At 39.3% G+C, this 12,830-nt stretch overlaps 1 protein-coding gene across 18 annotated transcripts in view; it reads left to right on the top strand.

The window, feature by feature from the left end:
• The first annotated feature begins 5,278 nt into the window (after window positions 1–5,278).
• The window catches only part of LOC126383017 (complement factor H-like), a 66,367-nt gene continuing 58,815 nt past the window's right edge, over window positions 5,279–12,830 (top strand). For 6 of the 18 annotated variants that reach the window (XM_050033372.1, XM_050033384.1, XM_050033385.1 and 3 more), the window contains exons 1-2: window positions 5,279–5,543; window positions 5,646–5,837. In XM_050033372.1, the coding sequence (XP_049889329.1) occupies window positions 5,294–5,543; window positions 5,646–5,837 (442 nt within the window). In that variant the 5' untranslated portion in view covers window positions 5,279–5,293. The remainder of the gene's footprint in view (window positions 5,544–5,645; window positions 5,838–12,830) is intronic. The other 12 variants (XM_050033387.1, XM_050033386.1, XM_050033377.1 and 9 more) reach the window with 8 other exon arrangements.

Below are 12,830 nucleotides of genomic sequence, written 5' to 3'. Positions count from 1 at the left end.
TATCTAAATATTTAATCGTGAGTAATCACATGATTGTCCATAGTCAACTTGTGATTAATTGCAAATGAATCGTCCATTTTTGTCTGCTCTAAATGTACCTTAAAGGGATATTAAGTTTTTAATACTCGTATGAGCATGGTAGTGGACAAATATGCCTGCCATATGCAAATATCTTACTATATAATGATGAAAACTCTGTCTGTTCCACGTTTTTCTCCTCACTGACTTGGTCAATCCATGTGAAATTTGGCACAGTGGTAGAGGGTCATGGGAGGATGCGAATGAAGCAATATTACATCAATTGGCCAAAGGGGGGCGCTATAGCAACCGATTGAAATTGCAAACTTTGAATGGGCATATCTCATGCCCCGTATGTCGTAGAGACATGAAACTTTGCACAGAGATGCCTCTCCTCATGAGGAACACATTTGCCTCAAGAACCCATAACTTCCGCTTATATAGATTTTCCGCCATTTTGAATTTTTTGAAAAACACTTCAAATGGATCTCTTCCTAGGAAGTTTGAGCGATCTGCATGAAACTGGGTGAACATAATCTAGGGACCAATATCTAAAGTTCCCTCTTGGCAAAAGTTGGAAAACTTACTAAAACTGAGCTTCTATAAGGCAATGAATATTGCGGAGGGCGTGGCTCATCACATAAAGGTGTATAACATCTCAAGGGTTTCACCCATCACCACGCAACTTTGTAGGCATATGACCACACATAATCTGAGGGGACCCCTCCATTATTGACCCCATCAAACAAAATGGGGGCGCTAGAGAGCTAATTTCTTCTCTAGGCCTAACCGCCATATCGATTTTTACTAAACTTGGTAGATATGTAGAACAGGACGCCTCAAGGTGATTGGAGAAATTTAACTCTAATTGGCAAGTAAGTGGCACTATAACAACAGAAAAATGCTTAAAAATGGCTAAAATGCGACCTATAACAACAGAAAAATGCTTAAAAATGGCTAAAATGCGACCTATCGCTGTGGCTCCCCCTGTGGCCAAATGTTGTTTTTTCTACTTTTTGGTATGACTAAGTCATGGTATGGTATGCTGTACATAATCATGGAAACTGTCAGTGTGTCATTCTGTCTGTCCCACGTTTTTCTACTCACTGACGTGGTCAATCTATGTGAAACTGCACAGAGGCATTGAGGATTGGCATAGGTAGAAGGTGACAAAGCTACCAATGGGTATAGACTAGTTTATTGATAATGTTATTGCAGCCATCCAAAACAATGATAAATACTGTCCAGAATATTCTCCAGAATAACCTCAAATTGACTGCATGCTGAAAGCAAACCATGGTAAATTCACGATGGACATATTGACCTGAATGCAACATCACTTAGTAATATTAACACAATGTAGTGTCCAACTTTACACACAAAGGTTAACTAAGCATCCCCTGTTTTTTTAAACAGCTTGATGTACTCCGGCGGCAACTCAATTCACATCGACAGTAGATGCAAATAATTTTGGTCTTGCCAAAAAACATCTGGCAGAGCTTTGAAGCTGAACTTACTGTTCGAAAGACGACTTTTTTTTAATTCAGCTCTGCTCACGGAGGTTTTTTCTGCTCGCCATCCATCACGTTACTGCTGTATCACTTCCTGATTTCCCAAATGGATAGGCCAAGGGTCATAGTTATAGAAGGTACATGCGTTAATCAGAAGTTAAAACACTAGTGGCGTTAAAAGGAATTTGAGTTAACTTGTTATTAACGCATTGACAGCAATGCTATAATGACTGTATATAATTATTTCTTGGTCTCTTCATTAGAATACAACCAGAAAATACAGAAAATGTGTACTATGCAGTATTAAAAAAACAGAAAAATAATCAGAAAAAGCAGCTTCTATAGGCTAAAGTGACCTGTCTTGACATTTGAACAATTGCAGGAACCTGGCTCTCTTAAACCTAAATGGAATGGAACCCTAATTAATGTCATTGTTAACTTCTGTATTTGTCCTGTAAAAAAGGAGGTTTGCACAAGACATGTTTCAGCATTGCATACGCATGTTGCAAGAGTGTAAGTCTTTGGAGGCTTGCGAAGATCTCAGAATTTGACAGACATGAAATCATGATATTGCATCAGCAAGGTCACTCTCAGAGGGAAATCAGCAAACAAACTGGATACTCAAGATGTGGTATTCAAGCTCTTATAAATAAATTTAAAGAATCAGGAGAAGTCAAGGACAAAAAAGGACTGGAAGGGCAAGAATCTGATGAGGTTGATTCAGGTGATTATACGCAAATGAAAACATACTTACTATATAATATTCCATTTCTACCAATATATCCCCCTAAATCCTGCACACTGGACCTTTCAATAACAAATTGTATATGTCAAACTCAATGAGTCTTATGATGCAGCAGTCAAAATAATTACATTTGGACACAAATTACTCAATTTTATTTTATTAAATGTTTTTTAATACAACATAAATCAATTGAAAAAGCTGCGTATTTCATGTTTCTGTTGTCTCGTGTGTTTCATGACCTACAGATAAAAACAATATTTATAAAAGTGTGAACAAATGTAAATCAACTTTACAAATAAACACATATTTTATAAGATATATTTCCGTCTTCAGGTTCATAGATGTTTCCTGAGACACTGCATGGCAACGTCTGGCCCCTGACAGAAAGACAGCAAGACCGTAGAGCTGTTACTGCTCTGAAGGGATGCAGAGCACACGAGGATCCAGCAGATGGCGATCACAGACTGATGTGGAGGTCAAACACAAACTGTATGATCACATTATAATCATCAGTATGAGTTATGTTAGCACTTTATATAGAGGATGGTACCTTGTCTGTTTTTGTTCTCCACTCGAATACAAAGAACACAAAGAGTTATTTCCTCTCTGTGGTTTCAGTTTGACCTTTGGCCTGACTGTGTTTGGTATTTCATAACGCTGACCTCTGATCGCAGCAGTCCGGGAAATCATTTTGAAATGTTGACTCTAAACAAATGAATCACTGTTGCAGGCGCTGCTCTGTGCAAACAAACATGGAGGCAACACTCCAGAATGCTGCAACGTTTGCTGGGAAGCAAGGCTGGGTCAGACTACTTTGAAATGTCGTCAGTTACTGAATACGAATTACACGACGATGTAGGAATCAGTATCGCCATTGGGTTATGAAAAAATGTAATCTAATCTGAATACTTTTGGATTACTTTTAAAGTATGTCAGAATGAAACACCGAAAATATTGCACCTTGTGCTACAAAAAATGGACGCAGCCACAACAAATTTGAGACTACTGCTGCTTGAATCGTCCATCTCGATCCAACACCGTTATTTCTGTCTTCTGTCAGGTCCACCACACCGACATGAAACAGGCTCCATTCTGTTTCCTGCACCTAGATTTGAACCTTTCGGAGCATTTAGATCAAAAATAAAGTGGTTTGAAGTTCAACAATTTGGTCCTAAAATAGCAGGTTTTTGTTAACCTAAAATGTGAAGTATGACAACATCTGTGGGCGTGTCATATTCTACAGGCTGGATTTTTCTTATTTGATTTGATTTATTTATTTTGGCCATTTAAAAAAAAAAAAATTAATAAAATAGAATATATTGTCTAAAAAGACCTACAAGACAGAGACAAACCTGAACAGACTTATAATGAGAAACATGAATTAACATTTCGTGTCTGAAAAGGAGTAGGAAGAAGCAACATGTTTGTCTCGTCCTACGCCCAATCCCAGAACTATACTAATCCATCACTAATGAAACTGTTACATAAATACACAACTATGGAGACGTTAAGGGAGAAATCATCTGGAAAAAAGAAAGTACAGTGATCTATGCTTGTTTTTGGATAAAAACAAATGTCTGTTAGAGCAGAACAAAAGAACGTCGCATGTCATCAGTGCGATCCACCATTTTGCTACTTGTATTGACCTCTGTTGTTCATTCTGCAACAGTCTTTGTTGATGACATATCCTTGATGACGATGGTTCTGATCAAAAAAGGTGGATACACGGGCTGGTTTGTTCGATAGCACCAAGTTTCCAAGAATCCTGAATGGAACCAGTTCAAGCGCCGGAGCTAGTTTAGTGGAAAAGTGGTAACACTGTGGAGCACTTGTCTAAGAATTGGCTGCACCTGTATAGGGCTTTTCTAGTCTCCCGACCACTCAAAGCGCTTTTACACTACATGTCACACACAAAATCACACCCTGGTGGCCGAGGCTACTGTACATGGTGCCACCTGCTGCTCAGTAACCATTCACACACACTCACACACCGATGGAACAGCCATCCGGAGGAATTTGGGGTTCACTATCTTGCCAGAGGATACTGTAAAACTTCAAATAATAGCCCGGGCTATAATTTGCTTAATTCAATGAAATCAACAGACCTATATTTGGGACAGGTCTTATATTCATTTCACGCAAAACTGTTGCTCAGCAAAGATCAGGAAATACCATCAAATTGTTTATTTAAACCAGTATGAAAATTATGTGTTGAAAAATTCGGCTTCAGATAATATATAAAATATGAATCATTCATTTGATCTCGCTCCGACAGACAGCGCATCAGAGGGCACAACACCATTTCATCCTGTTTAAAGGATACTTATAACTTGGATTCATTTTTATGAAAAAACCCTTGTGATTCGTTTGATCTGAGGACCTTTACGGACTAAAAAAATATGAATAACTTACAGGGTAATTGAGGAATGGACACATAATTTGAGGTAGCCAACAACCCGCTTTTAAACATCCGAAGAAACTGTATAACTGCTTGGCAATGGTCAATTAGGACAAGGCTTTTAAGTGAAGTTTTACGGTACTTTGACATGCGGACTGGAGGAGCTGGGGATCGAAGAGACAACCTTTAGATTGGTGGATGACCTACTCTGCTTCTGAGCTACAGCTGCCAAAGAAAATCCGTATGTCAGACGTGCTTCTCAAGAGTTAATAGAGCGTTGGTTACCATGAAAAACAAAAGTTTATAATTGTAAAATTGCCATATTTTAAAGCTGTAATCACATAAGTAATCAAGTAATCCTTGATAATGTAACTATAATCTCATTACACAGATTTTTAAATTTATATAATCTCATTAGAAATTAGAAAGATGAATTTTTAATCAGATTAAGGTGCTGACGTAAAAATAAGGCACTGTCTTGTATTATTATCATAATTTATACTTTGTGTTTGTCATATCTGACTTACAACCACATAATTATGATGTTGATTTTATTCTAATCTTTTGGACAAACACTATATATCTCACATGAGAACCATATGCAGGTTGTGTGTGTTTGTAATGTATCTGCTCTCTGCATGTTATCAGTGTGTTGGCTTCAGAGCAGCGGCATGGCGTCACATTCACAGTTACAGAGACTGTTTACTCCACATCACTTTTTTGGGGAAATGCCCTCGACAATTATTAACTGGTCCTGATGTGAACTGGGCTCCTCGCTCTGCTTTGTCATACTGGACTTTAATTCCTGACAAAATGTGTGTGAGATATCTTGGATTTGTTCTTCTGGTTTGGTTTCCAGTAGTGCTGCACGGTAAGAACATTAATTTCTATTGTCTATCATTTTAGTTTTTTTTTTTTTTTTTTTTTGTAGAGGCGTCTCACCACAGTGCTCTGTTACTTATCACTGTTTCAGCACAAAGTGCAGCTCAGTCTTGTCGCGCTCCCCGTCTGAACGGTGGTTATTTGGTCCCTGAACAAGACACTTACTCTCATGACACAACGCTCAGTTATGGCTGTGATGACGGAATGAAACCAGCAGTGGAGGGTTGGTGGGCAACGAGCACATGTCAGAATGGTTCATGGTCCCATGAGCCACGATGTATAGGTGAGTGTTTCATAATCACGGTTTGTTTGAACGAGTCGGTGAAAGTGTGCAGAGGTGTTTTTCAGCATAAACTGCACGTCACCTTTCATGTTCTTTATATTTATTGTATTTTTTAAATACTTTAAAATGAAGTCGTCCATATGTTACTGTGTGACACCGTAGAGTAAAAAATGTAGCTGTTACATTTCTGGGTGATACTGTTTCATGTTGAGCCTTTAAATACTGATGTCCAAGAATGAAAAATAAATGAATAATCAGAATGACACTGTTAAATACTTTGACTGTAATAAGCATGCAGCAATCTGAGCATGCTTTAAAGCTAAAAGGAAAATTCCACTTGTTTTGCTTTTACTAAAATACCAACAATACAGCCAACAGTTAATTCAATTCAATTCAGTAGAACTTTAATTATCCCGAAGGAAATTCTTGTGCCAGAGAATACTTCATGTTACAGTAACCCTAAGTACAGTTACCCCAACGTCAACGATTCATAACCAGTTACAACCAGTTGTGTTTCATGCTGTCTGATGGCCTGTGGGTAGAAGCTGTTGATCAGTCTTGTTGTCCTGGATTTCACACTCCTGTAGCGTCTGCCTGATGGCAGAAGAGTGAAGACTGTGGTTGGGGTGTGTACAGTCCTTTATAATGTTGTGGGCCCTCCTGATGACCCTGCTGCTGTAAATGTCCTGACTGGAAGGAAAGGCTCCTCCTGAGATGAGTTGTGCCGTTTTAGAACAACCAGAACAACAGAGTATTAAATATCTGGCAAAATATACAAGACAAGAAGTGTTTTCAAGGAGCAAAAGCAAAACCAGTGCCCAACAGAGTAACAGTAGGAGTAGGATAAGTACAAGAGTTACTAAAAATCAACTAAAATGGTGGAAAAAACAGACTGCGCCTGATAATCAGTGTTATATTGAATATGATATAACGACAAGCAGTAGTATTGCACATTACTGAGGAAATGATATCGCACTGCTCTGACAAGTGATCATGATATTGAAGAATAAAATTGCACAAGATATTAAAAAGTATCAATGTACATTATATAAAGTAATAGTGCACCTGCTGTAGGTGAATATTGCAGTGAGTGTCCTCGTATCAGCTCCCTACAGAAGGGGGAGGAGTTATACAGTTTGATGGCCACAGGTAGAAATGATCTCCTGTGTCTCAATCCATGACTGAGTGTGCTCTGGTAGGACTCCAGAGGCGTTGTCCAGAATACTGAGTAGCTTTCTCAGTGCCCTCCTCTCTGACACCTCCACTGAAGACTACAGCTCGACTCCCAGGACAGAACCAGCTCTCCTGATGAGCTGATTGAGTCTGTTAGCGTCAGCGGCCTTCACCCTGCTGTGACAGAGGTCACTGCAGAAGGTGAACCCAGTGGAGATCAGCAAAGACAAGACTTTCAGAGGGTTTTGAGCTACTCTTTAAAGGCAGGTTTCACTGAGCTGTAACAAACAGTGGTGTTCTAATGGGGGGTGGCAGGGGGGCAGCGATATTCTTGACGTTTAGACGTCTAGACGTTTTACAGTTTGCTTCAAATATTCAGTAAAAGCTAAACAAAAATGATCTCTCNGCAGCGATATTCTTGACGATACAACAGATTAGTAAAAAAATATTTTATTATTAATTTAAGAACATAGAATTGCAACAAAATAAGTGATGGTTTTACAGTTTGCTTCAAATATTCAGTAAAAGCTAAACAAAAATGATCTCTCATTTCTGTAGTTTGTGAACAACAACAGTAACTCAGAGTGAGATTCAGATTCTGTATACAATATTAATAGTTCAACAAAATAAAATCTACACAAATTACACATTTAAACAGCTCCCAAATACAAAAAATGTCCCCTGGGATCTATATATATAAATCAACAGGTGATTTCCTTCTTTTAGTAAAATCGTAAATGATTGATCTGCCATTTCTCCTCTAATCATCACACTGTAACCTGTGACAGGCTGTTATGACACCACAACTATCACACTTTCACATATATGGAGGTTTTTGTCGAGCGTCACGTAGGTTTACATCACCAAAGGTTTATGACAGAATCACTTGATGTGTGCGCATGGTGAGAGAGGAGAGGGAGAGACGCTGTGCTGCTGCCAGAGGAGCCGCTGAATGAGTTCCCTCTGAGCGGTAAGTCACTAAAAGAGTCTGAGAAGTTCAGGGCTGTTCATAAAACATTCAGGACGCCACAGTTTATTCCACACTACTGAAGCTGCTCCTCTTTTTGGAACCACGGCAGAGTCTGAGATATTTTCGCTTTCAGACATGCTTGTTGTTGCCGTGGGTAACAGTATGATGTCAATATGTCAGCAAGTTGAATTAAAAATGATACCGGTATTATTGTGGACGAGATGATATGGCACATCATTAGATAAAGACCCGTCATTATTTACAAAGGCTTTAATAGATAATATTAAAAAACGTAATTTTACTAATGCATTGATAACTATCAAATTCATCCTTATCAATTATCAATTAAAAAAATCATTGATGAAAATGGAGTGTCCCAGTTTTGTTTCTGACACTTTACGCTTCACGCTGCTGCAACTCTTTTAAAATGTTACTTGATTTTATAATTTATAGTTTTACAGTTATGTGATTTTATGAATCAGTTTTATGTTCATTCTGTCTGTTTTCATGTGAAGCTTTCAGTGCTTATACTGCCCTTACTGTAAAGCACTTTGTGCTGCATTTCTTGTATGAAAGGTGCTTTATAAATAAAGTTTATTATTATTATTATTATTATTATTATTGTTAATGTCATTCAAATAGGGGTTTAATAGACTGTCACTTTGGTGAAAATGTGTTTTGTATCTTTTTTCCTCTCAGATGAAAAAGCCTGCCTGCCACCACATATACCCAATGCAAAATACACAGCAAGCCAGAATGGTTGGTATAGGGATGAACACAAAGTCAGAATAACATGTGATGTCGGATATGAACCCAAGGACCGGCAAGTCACAACCAAGTGTATAAATGGAACATGGTCCTCTGTGCTGGTCTGTGAGAGTAAGTCTGTCAGATGTTTACACCAGCAAGCTTTAAAACTAATAACACACAAAATCCTTTTGTTTGAGTTCTCTCCAGCTACACTAACAGAGCCAGCCAACTAACCACTCACCTGAGCTCCTTTATAAACTCCTCTTTTTGATGACAGTTGTGCTTTTTGTGCTATTTTCTCAGAGAGTAGCGATTCATGTGGTGAGCCCCCTAAAGTCCCCCATGCAGTCATCATTCATCAGAGGCACCTGGAGGTGTATCCTGAAGAAACAAAACTGCAGTATGAATGTGAAGATGGATATACTGTAGAGGGAGCAGACACCACAAAATTGATCTTTTGCTTTTCTGGAAACTGGACTGAAGGCCCAACGTGCAGTAAGTGATAAAGTTTGTTTTTACTGAATGCAAACGATTTTCCATTCACTAATCCTGCCTACACTGCAGTGGTCCAGCCATCGTGTAGAACCCATAAATAGGCATGGCAGGCCTGTCAAGCTTTGGATCGCTCCACATTTCCAAACACTGTGAATGGGCCTGTAGTCATTCTAAGGGTGCTTTCAGACCTTAAGTTGTCTTGCTTTGGTCTGAATCAGGGTCTAATTGTGTTCCAAAGTAGCATTATTGCCTAGAGTTGGTTTGTGTTCTCACGGCAGCATTTACAAGTGGACCAGATAAAATGCCTTGTGTGAGAAAGCTGCTCTTGATTGGTCAGAATTTCCATGTGGGAAAAATCCAGGAAGTAAACAAAACATTGAAGAAGAGTACACTTACAAGATAAATGTGACACTTTCTAATGTCACAATGGAGGGACAACTACGCAGGTTGATTTTAGCGCTGCTCATCGTGGACTATATTGCTGTCATTGTTCATTTTAGTCAAACCATACAGTTTGAAAACGAGGCGCGGCTCCAACTAGAAAACAATGTTTTGATGCATTGGATGTGCTGAATGTGCATATTAAGGCAGTACAGGAGGAGGTGCACATTAATAATCCTCCAGGACTGTAACATGCTCATGTTTAACCCAAACAATGTGTCATGTGACTGCAGTTGGTTCAGATCGAGGTCGGAACACGTTCTCACCACAAACGAACCGCACCAGACTTTGTTTGTAACTGGACCGAGACCACCTCTTCAAGAAGGTCTCAGTCCAGTTTTTGGTGCACACCCGGTTGGAACTGCTGTTTTCACACCTGCCCTGTTTAGTTCAGTGCAGTTCGTTTGGGCAGCACCCTGATACTCAGACATTTAACACGCCTAACTAGCCTAATGGCACTATCTTCTTAAAGGCAAGAGGCATGTCATTAATCATATAACGAGATGTTATTATATCAGAGTTTTGACTGGTGATAGCCGCTTTATATTGTTATTTATCTGGTTTGGGGAAACTTCTCCAACTTCAGCTAAACTTGTGGTAGAAAGTTTGTTTCCCAAAGTCATCGATTATTCAACATCCTGAAATCTTTTGCTCTTGTAAACTGACGTGCACTGTTAGAAAATAACTAAAGCATAAATCTAGCCATTGTGTCACTGTCCAGGTATTTTATTCTATAACTTCCAAAACCATCCAAAGCTCATGTTAATATCAAATCTTCTTTATGCCTCTGCACCAGCAATAGCCGTGGCTGGAGGCATTATGTTTTCAGGTTGTCTATCTGTCCGTCCCATCCTTGATGAAGACAATATCTTAAGAACGCCTCAAGGGAATGTCTTCAAATTTGGCACAAAAGTCTACAAGGACTCAATTGTGAATTGATTTGTTTGTGGTGGTCAAAGGTTAGGGTCAATGTGACCTTGTCTGTCTCATTCTCATGAACGGGATTTTTCAAGAAGGTCTTGAGGGAATTTCTTCAAATTTGGCACAGATGTTGACTTGGACTCAACAATGAACTGATGGGATTTCAGTGGTCAAAGGTCAAGGTCACTGTGACCCTGCATCTGTTTTATTCTCGTGAACACACGTCAAGGGAATTTCTTTAAATTTAACACAAATGTCCACTTCGACTGAGCAATAAACTAATTAGAATTTTGTGGTCAAAGGTCAAGGTCACTGTGACCTTGCATCTATCTCATTCTTGTGAACGCAATATCTCAAGAACAGCTTCAAGAAATTCCTTTAAATTTGGCACATTCAGTTGGACTTTTTTTTTTGTCAAAGGTCAAGGTAACTGTGCCCTTGTCTGTCTCATTTTTGTGAATGTGATATCTTAAGTACACCGTTAGGGAATTTCTTCAAATTTGGCACAGATGTTCACTTGGACTCAGCAATGAACTGATTGCATTTTGGTGGTCAAAGGTCAAGGTTAGTGTGACCTTGTATCTGTTTCATTCTTGTGAACATGATACCTCAGAAACACGTTCAGGGAATTTCTTAAAATTTGACACAAACATCCACTTGGACTAAAGAATAACCTGATTTGAATTTTGTGGTCGAAGATCAAAGGTCAAGGTCACTGTGGCCTTGCATTTATCTCGTTCTTGTGAACGCAATATCTCAAGAACAGCTTGAGGGAATTTCTTAAAATTTGGCACATTCACCTGGACTCGAGGATAAATTGATTTACTTTTTGCAGTCAATGGTCACAGTTCACAGTGACCTTGTCTGTCTCATTTTTGTGAATGTGATATCTCAAGTATGTCGTGAGGCAATTTCTTTCTTTCTCTCAAAGATTAACTGCTCGACTTAAAGCAATCTCAGTTGACTCAGTCGTCTCCAACTGATGATTTAAATCTCCATACCTCTCTGGAGTATACTGTTTGTATAATAATAAGGTTTTTCCACTCAGGCAGAGAAACCAGACCAGTTGCTGGACAGGGTGGTTCTGCAGAGGTGGGAACAGCTGGAGGACACTCCACATCTGCTGGGAGTGGGACACAACCTGAAGGTGGAGGTAGGTTATTCACCTTTAGAGCATTCATTGAAAGTTTAATTTACTTTACAATTTACAGTCTTTAATTTTCTAAAAAGAATAATGGGAAAATTATTTAGGGATTACTCTTAATCAGAAATAAATTCATGCCAGAGAACATCCCAAAGTGATACTAATTGGTGTGTCTTCCATCCTGTACATATATATCTGCTCTGTATCTCACAGGATCATCTACCACCTCTGGCTCGACTGACAGAGACAGTGGACCAACATTCAGACCAGGTTAATTATTCCAATTCATTGCTCCTTGTACATGACATGTATCAGACTTGGTTTATGTATTTACTTAGTTTAACTTTTCAAATACTTCTTCCCTTGCTGACCAGTGACGGTAATAAAAAGCTGAATTTATAACCTCTGGTTATTAAGAAACAAGATATCGGTTTTGATTAGTTGGTGCTAGACTGAGAACTGGGCATTCAGAACAATAATGTAGTAGTAAACCACTATTTGCTACAGAAAGAGAATGAAGTCACACTCTGTGTGTGTGTGTGTGTGTGTGTGTGTGTGTGTGTGTGTGTGTGTGTGTGTGTGTGTGTGTGTTGTAATCCAAACCTCTCTGACTTTGTTGTGGTTGATGGTCTGGCTGCAGGTGGATGCACCGCTCTGCACCTTGCACATATGACAGTTACTGCCGATAACACCACCCAGACCCATGGTGGCTGGATGGTGTTGTCTTGGAAGCATAGCACCCACCCTAGAATGCCCCTCCAGTAGAGAAAACATGGTGCAGTGGCCTCTAAAGTGCCCTTCCAGGAGAAAATGCGATGCAGAGCCCTCTAGAGTGCCCCTCTAGCAAAGAAAATGTGATGCTGTGCCCTCTAGAGTGCCCCTCTAGTAAAGAAAATGTGATGCAGTGCCCTCTAGAGCAGGGATTCTTAACCATGAGCGCCACCTAGAGGGCCGCAAAACAAATTCCGTTTTGCACCTGTGGGCTGCGAGGGCCGCATACTGTTATGTTGACACACTCAGTTACAATACAGCCTCCCACCACTTGGTGGCGGTAATGCGTCAGTCAGTTGTTTAACTGTTAAACAACTGACTTATTTAT

The sequence above is a fragment of the Epinephelus moara genome, chromosome 21 (genome assembly GCF_006386435.1).
Source record: "Epinephelus moara isolate mb chromosome 21, YSFRI_EMoa_1.0, whole genome shotgun sequence".
NCBI lineage: Eukaryota > Metazoa > Chordata > Actinopteri > Perciformes > Serranidae > Epinephelus > Epinephelus moara.
This window is presented reverse-complemented; position numbering and strand designations above follow the sequence as displayed.